Below are 20941 nucleotides of genomic sequence, written 5' to 3'. Positions count from 1 at the left end.
CTGGGCTGCTGAAGGACATTCAGAGCTGTCCCTGAGCCACCCCTGCATTGTCTTAGCTGTGTGCATAGGGTCCTTGTCCTGGTGGAAGGTGAACTTTTGGCCCAGTCTGAGGTCCTGAGCGCTCTGGATCAGGTTTTCATTAAAGATATCTCTACTTTGCTTCATCCAGCTTTCCCTCAACCCTGACCAGTCTCCCAGTCCCTGCCGCTGAAAAACACCCCCACACCATGCTTCACTGTTGAGATGGTATTGGGCAGGTGATGTGCAGTGCCTGGTTTCCCCCAGACATGATACAGAATTGAGGCCAAACAGTTCAATCCTGGTGTCATCAGACCAGAGAATCTTATTTCTCACAGTCTGAGAGTCCTTGAAGTATTTTTTTGCAAACTGCAAGCAGGGTTTCCTTTGTCTTTCATTGAGGAGAGTCTGGCCACTCTGCCATAAAGCCCAGATCAGTGGAGTGTTGCAGTGATGGTTTTCCTTCTGGAAGTTTCTCCCATCTCCACACAGGATCTCTGGATCTCAGCCAGAGTGGCCATCGGGTTCTTGGTCACCTCTCTTACCAAGGTCCTTCTCCCGCGATTGCTCAGTTCAGCCAGGCGGCCAGCTCTGAATACCTTCTGAATGCACTGTATAATAAAGGATTTATTTTATGTCAGAAGATTTGTCTGTGTCTATTACTTGCTGTTCATACTGTAATTATACATTTTAGGATGGCATAAATGTTGGTTGTGTAACATTATATATTTTAGTGCTGTCTTCAAACAACAGTCAGGTACCCAAATGAATATTGAAACTGGGTTTTCTTGCCATAATCATTCTTCCTGTTAATACTGACCATTAGAAGATCCCTTTACTACAAAGTAAGTGATGGAGGACAAAATCCACAGTTTATCTGAAGCTAACATGAAGCTTCAGTCATCCAAATGAGTCAAATCAAGTAGATATCTGTCAACGTTATAGTCTTTTCAGTGCCAAAGTTCCTCTTTTTGTTACTATACTTCCACTGCAGCTCAACAGAGAAACACTGTCTGAGGAAACACAAAGAGGGAATTTGATGCTAAAAAGACTGTAAATGTATCAGATATCCACTTGATATGACTCAGAATGCTGAAGCCTCATATAAGCTTCACATCAACTTTTTAATGCATATTTTGAACAAAACTGACTGTGTGGACACACTGTGGATTTTGGCCTCCATCACTTATATTGAAAGCACATTTGAAGGGGATCTTTTAATAGCCAGTGTGAACAGTAGGAATGATTACAGTGTGGAAAACCTCTTTCACGGTTCATTTGGACACTTGACTGTTTTAAGACACACTTGAAAATGTGTGAACCTGTCCTTTAAGATAAAACAAATAGTTTTACAATAAATGTTCCTTTTGTGTAAATTAATCATAATATTTACACATTTTATTTATAGAGCGCTTTTCCGGGTACTCAAAGACACTTCACATAAGTTAAAATGATCATAGAAAACATCACTAAAAACATGACACACATCATTAATCACAAATTAGTGGTGGTTTGACACAGGTGTGTTGTGTTTAAATTGAAGAGGTCATTCATTCATTTCCATCGCAGAGTTCCTCTGTTTTGTTTCTGTATCGGTCGATGACCTCCATTCCGGATTGACCAATCACATGAAAGTAGGTTACGTTCGCACATGCGCAAAAGAAGCAGAGTAATTTGTTGATATCCTGCTTGGTAGTAATAATTTAGACTTTGATATTTCAAAGCCAAATATATCCCCGGCGGAGGGGTTTTCTTTGCACTGGGCAGCACAGGTTACTAGAACGTTATCTATATGAAGGGCTGATGGAAGACACAAGGGATTTGGTGAGTTAATTTTAGACATTTTAGGGCCGCGAGCCTCCGATTTCAGAGGATTTGCTGAGCCTAGCGCTCCTCCTTTGTTTTTATCTGTTATCAGTAGCTAGCTAGTGGTTAAATATTGGAAAGCTCTCAAAAAAACCTAAATGGTAGAAACAAAAGAACCCCACGGCTATTTTAACTACATATATGAAGGTGCAAGTTTGCTAAGAAATTGAATTGTGTGGTCTGCTTTTATGAATGTAAACTGGAAAAACAGGTTTCCGCTAGCTAGTTAGCTAGTTGTGCTAATGCTAGTTAGCATTCGGAGCTTTTTCTAATAAGGCCGCCGCTGCCTTCCATTTTAGCTAGCTTTTCTATTTTGCACATCTTGAATTTTATTTAGTATGTGCTTACTGGCTAGAACGTTGTTTTTTCTTTCTGGTTAAATAATGAACGTTAACGCAGCCAGTTAGGATGTCAGCTGTGATGCTCAGAGGAGGAAGTGGCAGGCTGTGACAACAGTAAACACTTTAGCACTGTTCCGGATCCTGCAGACCTAATGAACAAGATATATAATTTCCCCATTTTTCACTGCAATACTAATTATGTTTAGATTTGGCTTTTCTGAATATTTTTACATAGTATTTTCTCATTTTTCACTATTGGCTGTCTTTCCAGGTCAGATTGTAAAACATGGCATTTTTAAAGAGGCTGCAAAATATCATCCAGGGAAAATTGTGATTGTGTAATACTTAAAAATCTTTAACTAAACCTGTTTCAACAATCTATTGAGAGTATTCTATTGCTGAAACAATTGAGTCAATCAGCTAGTTGATTAATAGAATATTAATTGGCAACATTTTTGATGATCAAGTAATAATATATTATTAATTATGCTTTTTCTTATTTTCAGTCATTTATATAATGTTACAATGTCAGATGTTCATATTAAATGTGGCCAAAGCGTTAAATAATGAGGTAAACATATGTAGAGGTAATCCCTGTGAGCAAAAAGCACTGGCGTCAGACTGCTCTGGACGCTCAGTTTCCAACAGTTTTTTCTACTTTGATCCTGAGCTGACATCAGCTTTTGATGGATTTCTGTATATGGTCACCTGCTCCACACATAGTTTTTCCATTGTTTTGGGGGTAGTCATGCTAAACTATGACTTGAGTCGAGCTGGCATGCGTGAGTGTTTTTCCATCACACAGCATGGCAAAGTAAAACAAGTAGTTTACCTGTTGGAGGTGTGCTGGTTGTCTGCAGCTCTTCATCAAACATCATCATCATCATCACTGTGGATATTTCTGTTTGTACTATTCCTCCCTGCATTATTTCTAACTGATGCGCTCATCAAAGAGCTCCAAATATCTCCATATGATGCTGTGTCGACTGGTTTTTAGCGCTGCTAACAAAGCTCTGCTAATTCAGTGATGAACACCTTTCATTTCCTGTAAATTCGTCATAGTAAAAGTATCTTATTATTTAGTCATTTAAAAGCTTTTAATATGAAATAGTAAAGCAGGAAATGTTGGGTTTGCATCACCAGTAATTTAACACGACTTTGATATGGCTGCCCCCCGTCAACTTCCGCAAAGCTGGCCAATTAGAACAGAATGGGCTCATTTGGAGGGGGACCTTATAGAGTCAGGGGCTAAGACTGCCTGTTAGAGACAGAGGCTGAACTGAGGGGCTGCATAAAGGGTGAGGAGCGTGAAGTCCCAGAGTAAAAATATAGAGCTGGAAATGAGTATAATAGGTCCCATTTTAGTAATTTTTTTTTTAAAGCCAAAATGCAAAAAAATCCCTGGTTTCAGCTTTGAACTGCAAATATACAGAATATATACACTGGTTTCTTAGTTGTCTGTTATGGTGAACTGAATATCTCTTGGCTTTGGACTGTTTTTTGGGGAAACTGTGACGGTCACTTTCCCTATTTTCTAATATTTTATAGACCAAATAGTGAATTGAGCACTTCTGATAAATAGTCAGATATATTATTAAGGAAGATAATTGTTGTTTGCATTCTAAAAGTATTGAATTAACTCAGACTCTAATGTCATTTTTGTCATTTTCTTGACTGTGAAGGCTGAACGCACCCCACGTTCAGAGCGTAAGCGGAGAGACTCATTCGGGATGTTTGATGGCTACGACAGCTGCAGCGAGGAGTCCACCAGCAGCTCCAGCACAGAGGACAGCGAGGATGAGGTGGCGCCCTCCATCCCTGCCAGTCTGCCCATCATCAAGAACAATGGCCAAGTCTACACCTACCCCGACGGCAAGGCTGGAATGGGTCAGTGCATGGAAATATGTTTGGAACTTATGCTATGTATGCATCTTTGGAACATAATCCTGTGAGTGACAAAAAGTAATTTGCCAACATGTAGTAATCTGGTGATTTTAACAGATTATCTGTCTCTGTTTCACAGCCACCTGTGAGATGTGTGGGATGGTCGGAGTACGAGATGCCTTTTACTCCAAAACCAAGCGCTTCTGCAGTGTGTCTTGTTCCAGGAGTTATTCCTCAAATTCCAAAAAAGCTAGCATCTTGGCAAGACTCCAGGTAAAGGCATTATGGCTATATGCCTATTATCCCAGTTTATCTAAGATTCATATATAATCACACACATACTGATGTCTGCTTTGCCTTTGCTAGGGCAAACCACCAACAAAAAAGGCAAAAGTCTTACAGAAACAGCCTCTTATGGCAAAGTTGGCAGCTTACGCCCAGTACCAAGCAAGTCAACAGAACCAGGCCAAATCAAAAGCCGGTATGTTAGCAAAAAACAGTCATGATGGTGAAAAGAGTAACAGTGCTGCTCTGTTTAAATATTCTCCAGCTTCACACCATTTTCTGTTTCTGTCAGTGGTCCCTGCCGAGAGCTTCGACTGGGGTCGGTATCTCTGTAGCAATAACACGATCGGAGCTCCAGTCAGCTGTTTCAAGCACGTAAGTAAAAACTTGAGTTAAGTTGATAGCAACCACTAATTTGTTAATTTTATTTTATTTTTTTTGACTGAATAAGTTAACCGCTACCTCTGTGCTTCAGGCCCCTATGGGGACATGCTGGGGAGACATTGAAGAAGGAGTGAGGATTGAAGTGATCAACTCCGATACCAGCCTCTCCACTAAGGTGTACTGGATAGCAGAAATCATTAAGCTAGCAGGTAAGAGACCAAATCCACCCTAAAACTGTCTGATATGTTAGGAAAACTGTGTATCTTACTTTCATGTTTGGGGCATTTCTGTTTCTTAGAGATTCTTACAGTAGCGAGATGACAGGAAATGTGGGGAAAGAACAGGAATGATGTGCAACAATGCTCTCTGATCAGATTTGAACCGGGGATGTTGTGATTCATGGTCGGCGTCTCAACCTCTAAGCTGGTTTTAGTTGTACATATGATAGGCCCATTCATAGAAGACCATTTTCACATGTCTGCCTGTCAACATTAGGAGAGACTTCACTGATAAACCACAGAATCACACTGAATTATGTCACCTGATTACCAAATAACAAGTTCACATCTCTCCCTCTCTCCTGCTAGCTATCTGTCCTCTCACCCTTTCTTTCTCTTTGCTGCTTCTTCCTCTCTCCCAGATAGACCGCAGTATATAAGAGTGTCTTAGAGTGTAGTTTTTACTATTTCCCTTGTCTTTTAATTTGATAATAGTTCAACTTTGATTCCTGTCTTTTAACTGTTCTCCTAACGTTGGCGACCACATCTGTTTTCTTGTTTTGCAGGGTTCAAGGCTCTCCTGCGGTATGAGGGCTTTGACAATGACAACAGTAAAGACTTCTGGTGTAATCTCTGCATCCCTGAGGTGCACCCAGTGGGATGGTGCGCCTCTAGTCGCAAACCTCTTGTACCTCCAAAAAGTGAGCCTTATAACAAATTTTCAGTTGTTAAAGTTCTTTGTGTTCTTGGATGGCTGGTGGTAATTGTTCGGGGTGTTTATGTAATATCTATTCCAGGCATACAGCATAAGTACTCTAACTGGAAAGCCTTTCTTGTGAAGCGTCTCACTGGAGCTAAAACACTGCCACCTGACTTTAATGAAAAGGTGAGACACACGTTTACCTAGGCCAGCTGGCTAGTCCTTTAAGATGTGTGTATGTGAAGCTGAACCCCTTCGAAAAAGCATGATGTGACTATTGTAAAAAACTGTGAATTTCTTGCCTCACATTTAGCCTTTATTTGTTAAAACTATTGATCATGTTTCACTGTAGGTACATGAGAACATACAGTTCCCCTTTAAGAAGCTGATGCGGGTAGAGGTGGTGGATAAGAACTATCTGTGCCGGACACGGGTGGCGCTGGTGGAGCAGGTAATCGGAGGGCGCCTCAGGCTGGTTTACGAGGAGAGCCAGGACGGGTCGGATGACTTCTGGTGCCACATGTACAGCCCTCTCATACATAACATCGGCTGGTCGCGTAGCATCGGACACCGCTTCAAACGATCCGGTGCGTTTGCTTTTAGTGTGACACCAAATGACAGTGGCACTGTCATTTGAAGTCATTTAATGCTCACTGCACTCTTTTTTTTTTTCCTGTGTTGCTGAAGCATTTTTACTTCAGACATGACAAGTTTTTTGACCTGTCAATGTATCTTTCAGATGTAACGAAGAAAATGGACGGTCAAGTTGACGCTCCTCCACCGCTCTTCCAGAAGGTAAAACACTATTTCTACTATCCAAAATGCCTTTGTCAGGACATGCAAGTGTGTCATCGTCAGCCACTGTAGACCCAGTATTCATTCAGATGCTGTCTGTTGCTTTTAGACCTCATATATGATATATGATGGTTGACATTGGTTTCCTCCAACATGTCCAACTGATGCCATTATTAGGAGGCATTCAATTCTTCTGTTTTATATCTGCATGTGTATGTCAGGTGAAAGACGTGGACCAGAGTGGGGAATGGTTCAGGGATGGGATGAAGTTAGAGGCCATAGACCCCCTCAACCTCTCAGCTATATGTGTAGCCACTGTAAGAAAGGTGAGTGTGTTCCTGGAGCTCCGCATTTACATCATGTGATAAGTATGATAAGGATTTGTTCTTATTTTTTTATTTTAAAATACCTTTCACTGGGCTGCTCCAGACTAATTTCAGCCATTGTGTGCTGTTTAGGTGTTGGCAGACGGGTACCTCATGATCGGGATCGACGGTTCGGAGGCAGTGGATGGATCAGACTGGTTCTGTTACCACGGCACCTCCCCCTCCATCTTCCCTGTCGGCTTCTGTGAAATTAACAACATTGAACTCACACCCCCTAGAGGTACTCCACTCTCATGTTTGTTACTTTGAGCCCTCGTAAATGTAAAGGGGCACAGAGCTTGTATACTCTCCACGCCAACTTATTGATTTGAAGTAGTTTAATAAGATCTTGCATATGGTTTCTTAAGGTTGTGGTCTCAATGCTGACTCTGTTCCACAGGGTACACTAAACTGCCATTTAAATGGTTTGACTACCTCAGAGAAACAGGTTCAATAGCTGCTCCTGTCAAGCTCTTTAACAAGGTAGGCATGTCTTTATTAAGATCTCATCATTCTATCAGTTTTGATGTTTTTTGGTATTATTTTGTTTGGTTATTAAGCTGCTGTATGTGATGTACCTGTGACAATCAAACGTCCTCACAGAGGTTCTTGTAATTGTTTGGTTTTTAAAAACACAGCAACAGGGTTTTATACCAACCCAAGACAGACAGAGCTATTATGATTGCTGTCATCAGTGGTTTAATCTGTAGATGAGAAATAGTAAAACTGATCAGTAAAGCAGGTAACGCTGCTGTAAAGTGTATTTTTAATCATATTGTATTGTATTCCTGTTGCTCCAGGATTCACAGTGGTACCAACCTGTTTCAGAGAGTTTTTTTATGATGGTCAACTGAATATCTCTGGGTTCTGGACTGTTTGAATAAGCAATCTGAATACATTCACATTGGCACGTTGGACATTATAACTGGCATTTTTCATTATTTTCTGTGATTAATTGAGAAAATAATCACCAGATTAATCAGAAATGAAAATAATGCAAATGCTAGTTAGTTATTTGTCACCAAAACCAACCCAAAAGACATTTTATCTTACCCGTTGTGAAAGAAGTGAGAATGTGAACCTTTTTGTAAAGGAGCTCCAGCTGATTCAAGCTTAAATTCTTCTTTCTTGACCTTTCTTTAACTCAATTTCCGCTTGGTAGATTTCTTCTTGCAGAAAGCTCTGGAGGAAATCTACTAAGGGGAAGGAAATTGTGTCAAACTTCAGCTGGTTTGATTTTATTGGTGGAAGTGTTTTTCTCTAAGAGTAGAGCTGTGTTCACAGCCTCCTCTTCATACCACTGATGATTTTCCCCCCTCGTTCTATCCTATTAATTGAGGATTGATTCAGGATTTCTCAGAGCTTTTCTACTGTTTACTGGAAGTAAGGAGTAGGTTATTATTGCATAAAAGTGAGTAAAATGATCATTTATTTCACTGTTCTTGCTGCCTCTCGTCTTCTAGGAGGTTCCCAATCACGGTTTCCGGCAAGGCATGAAGCTGGAGGCTGTTGATCTGATGGAGCCGCGGCTTGTGTGTGTTGCCACGGTGACGAGGATTGTTCACCGGCTACTGAGGATCCACTTTGACGGCTGGGAGGACGAGTATGACCAGTGGGTGGACTGCGAGTCACCTGACCTCTACCCTGTGGGCTGGTGTCAGCTGACGGGCTACCAGCTCCAACCCCCCGCCTCACAGAGTAAGAGCCTGATACATCTCGCTGAACCCTTGCTGACTATCTGATCTGCCTCTAGCGCCATCATGAGGACAAACATGTTAACTTTGTGTTATCTTAATGGTAGATTGCCACTGACATGAGTCAGAACAGTAGAATTTGTTTCATCAGTACAAGTACATTTCAGATAACATGTCATTATGTAAATGTGCTGGCTATTTTACATGTCAGTCTCATGTTTGAATGACTCTTCAAATCAGTCTTCAGTATTGAAAATGTTTCAATAACATCAATTTAAGAAACAGCAAAGTTATTGTTCAGCAAAAACCTTAAAGCATGTGAGCAAAAAGGAATCAAACAACAGTCCCAACCTGCCATCTTTAAATATTATACTATGTCTGGATGGTGTCAGCTTGTAGACTATAAAATAGACAGTCAGGCAGAATTCAATGTTCTGACCAATAGATACATTTGACTAATGAGAAGAGGGAGGCGAGAGTCTCTTGTGCTCACTATAGACATTAATTAAGCCAGGAGATAAACAGTCATTCAACTGCAAAAAAGTTAAAAAATCCATCACTGGAATCATTATTTTCCATCACTGTGGTGAGCTTTGTGTTCCCTCTTGTAAACCTGGTGCCAAATACTATATAAGCAGCAACTCTGTCCATTATGGGCTTTGTTTGAATAGAGCCATCATAGACTTTTTGTGTAAAGAAAGTTTACTTTATGTTTCATTTATATCCAAGTTTATAATAAAGCTTATTTCATACTGGCACCAAAATGACTCCCTCGTTGTAGGGCGTGCTAGATTTTATAAAATCCTTATGCTACATTTGTAGTACTATTTTAACCCTCACACTTTATCATTGTGTTACCACAGTTACCCTTATGAGAACACTAAAGTTTAATGTCATCTCCTTTGTCCATCAAAGTTCCTAAGTTTCCTGTCTCTTCTTTCAGGTAACAGAGAAATGCCTCAATCTGTGCCTAAGCAGAAGAAAAAGGCCCAACAGTACAAAGGCCAAAAGAAAAGTGAGTAATCTCTTGTGCACTGTCGAGTGGATTTGCTTCTCTCCACTCCTTCCTTTGCCTTCTCCTTTTCCTGTTCCTCTTACTGTCACTGGCTACATTTCTGGTGGAAACTCTGCTGCTCTCTGATTGGTCACCTGTGCGGTGTGTCTGGAATATTTTCATTGGACCTTCTGTGTCACATTGCAAGATGTTGTGAAAAGGTGAAAGAAGTGTCTTTTCCCTTTTGAGAGGAATAGTCATTAAAGGATAGGTTCACATTTTTTTAAAGTCTGTCTTAAAACACATATGATCATTATAACAGGCTTTGATTGCTGTAATCATCCCTCCTGTTCAAACTAGCCATGACAAGATCCCTTCTGAGTCATGCAGTCCTCCTTCTGTGCAAAACTACACTCCAAAAGTTTATCTGAAACTAATATGAAGCCTCAATAGTGGGAAGACAACTCAAGTGCTTTTAATATGAAAATACTTATTTACTTAATGTTACTGTCCTGTTACCACAGCTCATCACAGACACATTGTCATGGGAATATTTACTAAAAAGGCTAAGATACTCACTTAGTTTTGATTGAAGCTTCATGTTATCTTCATATAAATTATGAATACCTTTTTCACTGAATGAGGACTGGATTTTGTCTTCTATTTGAAGCATGTTAGAAGGGATCTCTTCAGGGCCAGTATGAGCAGGGGGGATGATTACAGCAAACAAAAACTGTTTCAAAGTTCATATGGGCACCTGACCTTGGCAAAATGGGATCCTATCCTTTAACTTATAACCTGCACACGTTGGAGTCACACAGGGACAGAGTAGTGTTTGAGATTTTGTTTTTGTGTTTGAGATACTTGAGGTTTTTGAGAGCAGAGGGTCTGGTGTTGCACCCCTGTTTAGGTCCAAAGTTATGGTTTCACAAAAGCAGATGCTAATGCTAAATTAGTGCTTTTTTTGTTGAACACTTTTGAAAGTATTTTCTACATGGAAACCCATGGCTGCTAATATTGAAATTTTATTTGTGTGCACATGATGTATGACAAAATCCATATTAAAATTGTAAAATTCTATTTGCATTCTCAAAAATACGTGAAATTAAAATGAAAAACACTGGATTTTCAGTGTACTCCCTAAGCATAAAACTTGACTGCAACCTAAAGTTGAAAATATTAGTGCAAACTGGACTTTTGACTTACGTGCTGATTTTTCTGATGAAATGGAAACTGACCTTTTCATGTCATTTTTTTTAAGGGTCAAATTCTTACTGGTTGCATTTGACAGATTTCGCAGAGGCCTTTGAGAATTAACATCACAAAATGTTATATTTCTTATATTTCTAAACTTGAAAATGAAATTGCAAACTCGACTTCATAAGAATTTTATAATGTCTTGATTTTAGCTGGTTTCTAATAAACATGAAATGTTTTTATAGTGGAAGGATTCCCCCAGGCCTGTTTGTGAAATCTGTCAACCATTATGAAGATGATTATGAAACAACAATGAAAAAGGCCATTTCTATTCACTTGTAACTAGAAATGATCTAAACTAAGGAGATAAGTCAAAAGTCCAATTTACACATATATTTATGTAATACATTGTCTGCCAAATTGAAAATCAAATGTCTTATTCAATTTCATTTTTCATTAATGGTTAATTGAGGGTTTTTTTTGTTGTTTTTAATTTTGGCAGTAATTCTGAATGTCAAACATAAAGATTGGATTTTAAATGTTATTAATTTTGTCATACGCCATGGTCATAAAAATGAAAATGGAATTTTATGAAGTGATTTCATTGAAATATTGCCAGCCATGGACTTCCATATATATTCACAGTTGCTGTAGCTTTGCTCTTGGTAGCTAACAACAGTGCATATGCTTACTTGGGTCTGGCAGTCTGAGTACAGCTTACCAGGGGCTTATTCAGATGGGCATATCAACAACCGTGTGAGGTTAAATTTAAAGTTTCACCCTAAGCTCTAACCTTTTTAAAACTTTCCTTCCTAATATATAATCTAAACATTGAGAACACGTTCCAGTTGAATTGAACACCTGTGTGTAATAAGCCCCTGGTAGCTGACCCGAGTCTGGCTTGGTGTTTAGAGAGGAAGATTCCGGTTGGTCGACGGCCCTTCAGTCAGGCAGGCAGGAGGAGGAGCTTCTCGGGGGACGAAGAGCAGAGTCCGCCCCCTTATCCTGCCCAGGGGCCCGCTCGGCCCCGGCCCCGAACCCACCTCCACCAAACCCACAAATCAGGTAACGTCACACTAACGATAAAACCAGCACGGCACCGAGCCCTCTGAGGCTCGCCTGCGTTTTAAACAGGAGACAGTCCTCTGAGTCCCAGTCCCAGGACCTCACTGTGGAGCTGGATGCTGCTGATGCTGCATGTCCTACTGTTAAATCAACCTTTGTTTGTACATGTTCATTATCATTGTTCTCACATGAATATTTTCCCAGGTCAGTGAAGCTCTACAAACATACTGCACTCTTCATTTGTTTTGCGAGAATTACACTCTGCATTACTAGTGTTTTGTCTCCACTCTGAAGCAGTCATAAAGCATGTTTCATTTGATTTTTTTTTTTTTTTTAAGTAGTTATCCTGATGCTCGTCATGCATGTGGAGTTAACATTAACGGCTGGAACAAAGACAAAGGCCCCTCCTGTATTTTCCTCAAAGTGCATGAACACAACTGGCTCATCTTTGCTGCTGTTCTCTCTCTCTTATCTGTCTCTGTCCCTGTGTGTAGACTCTCTCCTGCGAATGAAGGAGGAGACGGCAGAGGTGGACGAGTTTACCTTCTCACAGGGCACCTCCGACCAGGAGAGCAACGGCTCGGGCAGCTACTACATCAAACAGGAGCCCTGAGATCACAAGGTTAGACAGAGCAGGACGAAGCGGGGCAGGACACATCTCTCAAAAACCCCAGCAAGCATCAGGAACGTGGAGAATCAAACAAGCCTCAAATTACACCTACAGACCAATGGCACAGCCTTCATGGAGTCAGTACAGGAGATGGGCAATGAAGAGGAGAAGGGGGTCGATTTCATGTTTCTGAAAAATTCTGAACGGAACATCCTTCTGAACAAGTTTCCAACCTTGTAGCTGTGTGTGCACATAATCACTCACAAAACCTGTATGATTGAAGGGTTGGAAAGCAGCCAGGCACAGTCTGGTTCACAGATGTTTGGGCATTCTCTTTTGTACCACCCTCGTGGTAACATCGGCTTTCTCTCCTCTCCTGTCTGAAACATCCAACAAGACAAGATATTTTGATGGATAAAAAACAACCCCTTTTTCTACAGAAAAGGGGGGTCCTGCAAGTCAACATCAGCCCATCCTGCCTCTGCCACAATCTGGGCAGCGCACAGAGACCTGTAGAAACTGTGAGAACCATTTATTGAGCCAGGTCTTTTTTTTGTTTTTTGTCTTTTTTTTTGTTGTTGTTGTTGTTTTGGTTTGTTTTCAGGTCAGAGAGTCAGCCACTGAACGCAGGATTTCCATTGGCCTGAGGAGAGAAGAGAGGCTGGCAGAGAGAGGAACACAGTTGTGTATATTTTGATTATTTTCTTCTGAATAATATTGCCAGGTGGACTTTTACTTTGTTAATAGTACTTGAAGTTTTTTTCCCTTTTTTATTTTGTGATGATTTTTGAGTTGTCTTAATGTACTTTTTTTGCATTTGCATTCTGGTGGCTGTGTGGGAAACTTAACGTGTATTGTTTCATAAAAGTAATTATATTCATATAGTATGTGGAGACCTATTCAAATAGAACTACAGAATATAGATATTACGAATTGTGATTGGATGACAATGTGTAGTACAATGCTGCTCAGCATTACTGATATTTGGTCTTTTTTTTTTTTTTTTTTTTTTTTAAATTTTGTTTCCTCTTATATTGGCCAGAAGATTTCCACAGCTGCATTGGTTTCTTATTCAAACATTACAGAACCAAAATCTGATTCAAGTTCAACAACATCATTCATACTAGGACTTTGTTGGTACACCTGCTTCCATCAAAGTCACCAAAAAGATATAGATAACATAAAACTTCTTTGACTGCAACTGAAATATTTTCAATTAGTTTTTAAATAATTTTGTTGATTAATCCTTTGGAAACTCGTGATGGGATTTTTCACTATTTACCAGAGTCCAAGATGGCGTCTTCAGATGTTTTGTTTCGTTTTGCTCCACCAACACTGCAACTTTTTTGGCAGTTTAAAATTATTGCTTGATTATTAAAAATGAAAGGACCAGTGTGTAGGTTTTAGTGGCATCTAGCAGTGAGGTTGCAGATTGCAACCACCTGAATTAGGGTTAGGGTCTACATACTTGCACTTTTAATCAAATAATCTAAATGTTTCAGCATGAACAAATCCTACACTTAAGCTGCACCTGGAACCTTTGTGTTACAGTGATCGGATGGAAAATGTAAATGGACATGGTGCAGCTTTAAACATCAGTCCTTACCATTGTTTTTATGATGTATTAATTACAGAAATCCTCTTTCACATTCCATTGAGCTTCCACCAACACTATTCAGCTACATTAAGTGGGTATTGTGGGAAATATCTGGTTTTTGTTACAACAACTTTTATGCCAGCATTTTGAGCTACAACTTTCCCCCCAAAACTGTGGCCTTAACACAATTTTCCCTTCACGGTCCAGTTTTTAAACCTGTAGATTACATTAGCCTGCATAAGCTTAACCAAGATAGCTCATATCTAATGAGGAAACAGTGTCGGGTGGCTTTGATAGCTAAATGTGGAGCTCTAGGGACCTATCGCAGTAACCAGCAATCCCACAATACCACTAACTGTGGATTAGTAACTGCTGCAGCAAGAAGTCAGCAGTGCTGATGAGCCCAGGACAACACAGTTCTCTTACTGTACCAAAAAAAGCAATTGCAGGAATGTATCATTTACTATTGTGAATATTTCAGGGTCTTGTCTGTGCTGTAATGTTGAAGAGAAATTATGAAGTTGTGGAAATGAGAATTTTTCCATTTAAAAAATCATCGTAGTTTTTAAGAAATACTAAAGGAGAAACAAATTTGCATAGTGTGAGTGTAAGTGAGCAGCAGGGTATGTTGTATAAAAGAGAAACCTTACTGGTATGATAGGGTATACTCTGACATGTTATTCCCACTGTCCAGCCCTACAGTATGTACTTAGACCTTCACAGTTTGGATGTAGCTGCTGTCAGGGAGGAACCTCAGTCTTACAACACAACTGACCAATGTATCATCATCATCACCGTACAGCAGGTTAAAATGTGAGTGCTGCAGGTGCATCACTTGCATACTGTCAAAGGTCGCACTACAGCAGTGATTCAGATTGCAGATACAGGTGTTTCTGTTGTGTTTTGGACCATGTCTGCTGTATTCATACCCAATATGGATTCTGGAGTATGCCACCAGAATAAATATAGTCATTTTCAGTGTTTAATTATAATCAATTGAAAATTTTTAAAATTTTAAGAGCAATACAAATAGATTATTTAACTTTTTATTTAGATAATGCATTAAAAAGCTAAATAAAAAAAATCATTACATTTGCAGATTAATATTTTTATTTCCTTTTTATGGATTAATAATAGAATTTTGAAATGGAATGGCACAATTATTTTTTTCTTTAAACAAAGACCAACCCACAGAGACCACAGAGAGGCGAAGGGAGCTCTAATTGGCCAGCTGTCATGTGTTAGTGGGACTCTGAAAATCCTTTTGAAAAATAATTTTGCAATTCCATTTTGATATGTAATCATTAATTAATCCATTAAATATACAACAAGGAAATAAAATTATTATTTAGCAAATTAAAGGATTTTTATATGAGTTTTTTCATGCATCATTTAAATATAAATTAAATTAATAATTGCTATTAAAATGAATGAATGAATTAGTTTGATATAGTTAAACACTAAACTTTTGGCACACTCATGACTCCATACATTCAGCATTTGTAGCATCAAACTTTGGTTTCTGTTATTGATACTAAGAGGTTGGAGTCCTGTTGTGTTGAGAGAACAGCAGGGGAACAGCCTCAGTTAAACAATTTCATAATCAAGCAGTTTTGATGTCCAAATGCAAAAAAGAATATGTTGTATTTTTACTAGGGTAATATGCAAAGCATTATTGTTTTTTTTATTGCTTAGGTTGTTCTCATGTCAGAGCCATATGTATGCAAGCTAGTTTATGATTCACCTGAGCCACAGAATAACAGGTTTGTTGTTAATAATGAAACATGAACAATGCACTGCTTTTCCAATAGTCTTTGAGGGCAGCATTCACGTAAGACGACAGAATCTAAAAGTGGCATAAATACATAGATTCTATATATATATTCTTCATGACTATGATGGTATGGAGAAACAAATCCTGATTAGTCAGAAAGCCACGCATGGCCGTGGAGATGACAAGACTCCTTCTCTTTCATTCTTCTTAGAGCTAGATTTTTGCAGCTGTTTATCTACTACCTCCTGATGCTAGCCACGTTTAGCTAAAACACGAGTGTGAAATAGACTGGCAGTGTGTTAGCATATGCAAATGAAAATGATGACCTAAAAATGATCCACTTGAAGACTAGACACCAAACATGGAAAAATTTTATAACAGCACATGAGGTAGTCTTCTAATTTGAATGATATGCAATAATAATAGATCCCATATTATTTTGCTATGTTAAATAAAACTTATAGCACCCGCAAATGTCAAGATCACTACATTAATATAATTAACATATGAGATAATTTTAACAAAATGGTATTGTATAACTGATTTTTGTGATCAAGGGTTCATATACAGAATACTCACTGTATGGCCAAAGGCTGTATTGAAATACAGAAGAGATTTAAACTTCTCAGTGACGGTAAAAGATCCATAATTTCTCTTTCTACCAGTAAGGTTCATGATTCAATTCTCAGGAAGTTTGTGTTTCTTTTTTTTGGTTGTAGGGGTCATACCTACAGGTCTGAATCAGCTGGGTTTGGAAAGCTCAAAGGCATCTTCATCATGTGCATCTATTGTATGGAAGCAAATAAGTGCCCTAATGACTGTTTTTTTAGTGACTGAAAAACTACTTTTGAAATCACTGTTGGATACTTGATGTTGAAATTTAAATACCACTGAATTTATAGTATTGAGATATTTTATTTTGAAAATCAGCTGTCTTAATATGGGTGTAGTAAGTAATTCGAAACACTTGATTTTATTTTTTAAGATTAACTAATTGTCTCAGTTATGGAATGTTTTAAGGGTTCATGAATTCAGATCAAAATTCATCTGTCCAGTTTTTGAAACGCTATATTCAAGTTAATCTTCATCTTTTAATTTGTACAACTTAATATGTTTTAATATCTTTTCTTTCAGGACTTCTTAAATAAGTCAAATTCAAATCAGGTAAAAAAAAAAAAAAAAAAAAAAAAGCAAGTTTGCACAAATTGGCTTGGTGAAAGTTCAAGATTAAAAATGTAAACTTTGTAATTCATGCTACCACGGCTACTTCTTCCTCTTGTTCTGGCAGATTAGAGCCCAAAAGATGTTTTAGATTTAGATTTAAAAAATAAATACATTTTGCAGCTTAAGGGGCACTGAACAAATTGAATTTGATCAACTTGAATGTAGTTTGTCACATATTCAACTAGAACTGCAACTAATGATTATGAACATAATCTATTACTCTGTCAATTATTTTCTTGATTAGTCGATTGGTTCTTAAAATGTCAGAAAATTGTGAAAAATGTTGATCATTCTTTCCTTGATGACGTCCTCAAATGTCTTGTTTTGTCCACCATATTGTCGACAATATTCAGTTTACTGTCAAAAAAGGACTACAGAAACATTTAAGAAGCTGGAATCAGAGAATTTGGACAGTTTTTTCTTAAAAAATGACTCAAAATGATAAATTGATCATTAAAATAGTTGCTGATTAATTTAATAGTTGGCAACTAATCGATTAATCGACTTGCAGCTCTATATTCAATGCTATTTTTGAAAATTGCACCATTTGAAATGAGCTAAAGGATATTTTAAAGACAGGCATTCAAACCACATCAATTCAGGTGGATGATTTTCAAAGTAAAATATTTCAGTGCTATATAATCTGGTATTTAAATTTCAACACTAAGTATTGGGCAGTGGTTGAATTTCACATTTAGGTAAGCAGTTGCTCATAAGATTCCTGTTTTTACGGCTCTTATTTGCTTCCACACTACCTAAACAAAGGTCTTAGAATATCTCACTTACAATTTCATGAATGTTGTCCATGTTCTGTCTTCATGTTAATTTCTACGTTTGAGTGACGACACAAAAAGAACACTTAAATGTTTGTTGCATTTTTGGTTCAGTCTGCTTTTTGTAGCTTCCTGTTTTCCTTTTATTTCTCTATGGGATATGACATTTGTTTTCTACCAGTTTCCTTTAATTTGTCTACTGATCAGACTGGATACAAAGCTTAGCTGAAACGCTAAGCTTCTAAGACCAAATGAGCAATAAAAGACAGTGTCTCACAATCATTTGAAGCAGATACAGTAGGTTTCAGGTTAGGATGGGACATAGAAGTTGTTTTCCTCTGAATGAAGCATTAAGTACTTCATGACCAAACTGCATTAATATCTTAGTACAAAAAAGAAAAAAAGACTGTTCTATGGACTAACTGCTGCTACCCTCGTTTAGATTAACCCTAAATAATCAAATGCACAATCAACACTGTTTTGTTTTAGATATTAAACTTTCTTGTTTCACCTTGATCCCCAAATCTAAAAATGGAACAAGTTTGATCTCCATCCACGGGTAGCTGTGTATTTGAAGTGTTTGGGCATCAGTAGTTGGAGATGAAAGCAATGAGTTGATTGGGGGACTAGGTGCACTGATCAACTGAATGCATGTAGAACAGAACGCGTTGTGCCGATGTCGTGCTGAGCTTGTTTTTTTGTTGTAACCGTCATTGGTTGTTCTTCAGTCTGTCTGTGTTTTCCTCTTCCACTGTGATCAGGAAGGTATGGAAGCCCATTTCTGCCATGAAAAGAAAAAAAACATTCAAAATTATGCATGAAAAAAATAAAAAATAGAGAAACTAAGTCAAAATTACAAAATTTGACTTGGTAAGTTAAAATTATAAGATAGCCAGTCAAAATTTTGACAAGTATAATCATCTTGAAGGTACTATCTCATAATTCCAATCATAATTTTATCTCGTAATTCATAATTTCAATTTACAATCTTATAAATTTGGCTTAATCACATTTTTTTATGTTGTATCTTATGTTAGACAACACAATTTGACTTAATATTCATAATTTAGAGTAAATTTTGTGTTGTGATTCATAATTTTGATTTACTATCTTTATTCTTGACTTGGTCTAAAATATGAAATGCTATCTCTTAATTTCTACTTAGTACTTCTAAACTTAGATTTAGTAAGTCAAAATTATGACTATCTAATAGTTTTGACTTACCATGAGTATTTTTATTTTTATCATACATAACATTTCATCCATTTCTTTTCTATTCCTGGCGGTAATGGGCTTCCATAGCAAAGACTTATTATGGCAGAGTTCTTCCTGCACCTGAACTGGTTCAGCCGGACGTGGGCAGTGATGAGGAGGCCAGAGTTGGGTATTTGTTTTTTTCTTGGATACTAACACGGGTCTTTTGTATGTGATCCCTCCCCCACCTCCCCCCGCCCCCCGATTATATTAAACCATTATATTGTGGTGCTATATATATTTGATAAAAATGACTTAATGTATTGGGATTACTATTGTCTGAAAATAATTGTGAGTTGAGAGGGTAATGGTGCAAAATTTATTTTGGATACAAATACACAAAAAAAAAAATCTATGTTAATAGTTATAAATCTATTGATATTAACACTGACCCTTGAGGTACATTATTAGATTGCAGTTTAAAGTTTGTACATCTTTTTGATAGTGTATACCAGTTTTCTTTCATATGGTAAATTTGTGCTGTGATCAAGCTTTGATAGACTTTGTAAATAAAGCCAAATGTTTGGATCATTATATTGGTTGTAATGGATGGCTTCTTTGTTTACAGGCGTTGCAAACTGTTTCCGCATGGCTGTGAAAGTTTATCTGGTGATTTTTGTAAGATCTGACTTTTACACTGAATAAAAAGGCTTATGACTTCAAACACTGTGGAGTCTCTTTGTCAAGAGTTTCAGCACTTTCAATCTTTCAAGGGCACGGTGTCCTTTATCCACAGGCAGCTTGGCTCTAATCCAGGCAGAACTTGGCATGAACATTAAAAGACCTACAAATCATCTATACTTGACATGTTTAATGCAGGCTGTAAAGTTTAGGATTTTTAAATGTATTATTCTATCAATCTCGACATTTTATTAATCTGTTTCTATAAACTATGAAAATTAAATACACACTTGTGTAAATGAAGTCAGTGTTACATTACTGTGGCACAGTAAACAGCATTATCTCATGCTGATAATGTAACTAATGTAAATTGAAAGCTACATTATCTCAAACAAGCTTCAGTGTTCAAGTACTGCACATTTTTATACCACGGACATGTGGAATAGTATCAATATTTCAGATAAACCAACCTTTGTCATCAGAAGTTGCTCCACAGTCAGATGAGCTCAGTTACCCCTTAATCAACACGTCATCATGTTCCAAATGTGTTCATTCATTTTAAACCAGATGTTTTTTATGTATACTTGGCATCACACCAATATGTACTTCTATTTATGTGTTGATTTTGCTCAGACAAAAATATGTGGTTGCACTTTGTTATGAATTAATTTCTGGTTTGTTAATTGGCTGAGCTGCTCCACAGTATTCTCTGAGGTTATGTATCCCTTGTTGGGTTACTGCTTTAAAAGATTCTTATACTCACATGTCCATATGTACATGTATTTATTCCTGCCATACATGTCCTTAGTCTACTCAGACTCCAAAACTACACTGAGATGAGGACAAACTGCACAACTTGCATTTTGTGTAATAATTCTTAAATTCAGGTGAAGCTAATGTGACTTCAGCAGTCTGAGATCACAAATCAAGCAGAGGGTCTTTAAGAATGTCTCTCCACTGCAGCTCAGCAAGCAACAGTCTGTGAAAGATGGAATTCCATATTAAAGAGACTGAATTAGACAAATCAAGTTGGCATTTTCCAGACTGCATTCACTTTAAATAACCTGCACTCAACCCACAGCTCTCTCCCTGCTGCTGCTGTCACAGCACAAAGCAAACCTCCTAACCTCAGATTAAAGCTTTTCTCTAAATAATCCTGCTTGAGAGCAGATATCAACCATCAGAAATGCATCATTTATCTCTATAGTGGAGTTCAGCAGGTTACACAGGATCACATCTACATTAGCACCATATGTAATCTGACCAATGACAGAAGAGACAG

General features: G+C 38.0%; 1 protein-coding gene across 2 annotated transcripts; it reads left to right on the top strand.

Moving 5' to 3' along the window:
- The first annotated feature begins 1675 nt into the window (after positions 1–1675).
- Positions 1676–17104, top strand: mbtd1 (mbt domain containing 1). 2 transcript variants are annotated; one of them, XM_067575700.1, is made up of 17 exons: positions 1677–1842; positions 3908–4112; positions 4249–4382; positions 4476–4590; positions 4687–4769; positions 4870–4987; positions 5563–5697; positions 5794–5882; positions 6049–6283; positions 6436–6491; positions 6713–6817; positions 6950–7097; positions 7257–7339; positions 8320–8554; positions 9494–9565; positions 11654–11806; positions 12301–17104. In XM_067575700.1, exons 1-17 carry the CDS (start codon positions 1822–1824, stop codon positions 12417–12419), a joined length of 2106 nt encoding a protein of 701 aa, XP_067431801.1. In that variant the 5' UTR covers positions 1677–1821; the 3' UTR covers positions 12420–17104. The 2 variants fall into 2 exon arrangements, with proteins under 2 accessions (XP_067431802.1, XP_067431801.1); XM_067575701.1 differs by lacking the exon at positions 11654–11806 and having other exon boundaries at positions 1676–1842.
- Positions 17105–20941: the final 3837 nt, after the last annotated feature.

The sequence above is a fragment of the Thunnus thynnus genome, chromosome 20, assembly GCF_963924715.1.
Source record: "Thunnus thynnus chromosome 20, fThuThy2.1, whole genome shotgun sequence".
In the NCBI taxonomy this organism is placed as follows: domain Eukaryota; kingdom Metazoa; phylum Chordata; class Actinopteri; order Scombriformes; family Scombridae; genus Thunnus; species Thunnus thynnus.
The sequence above is the reverse complement of the archived record's forward strand: the minus strand, read 5'-3'. Positions and strand labels throughout refer to the sequence as shown.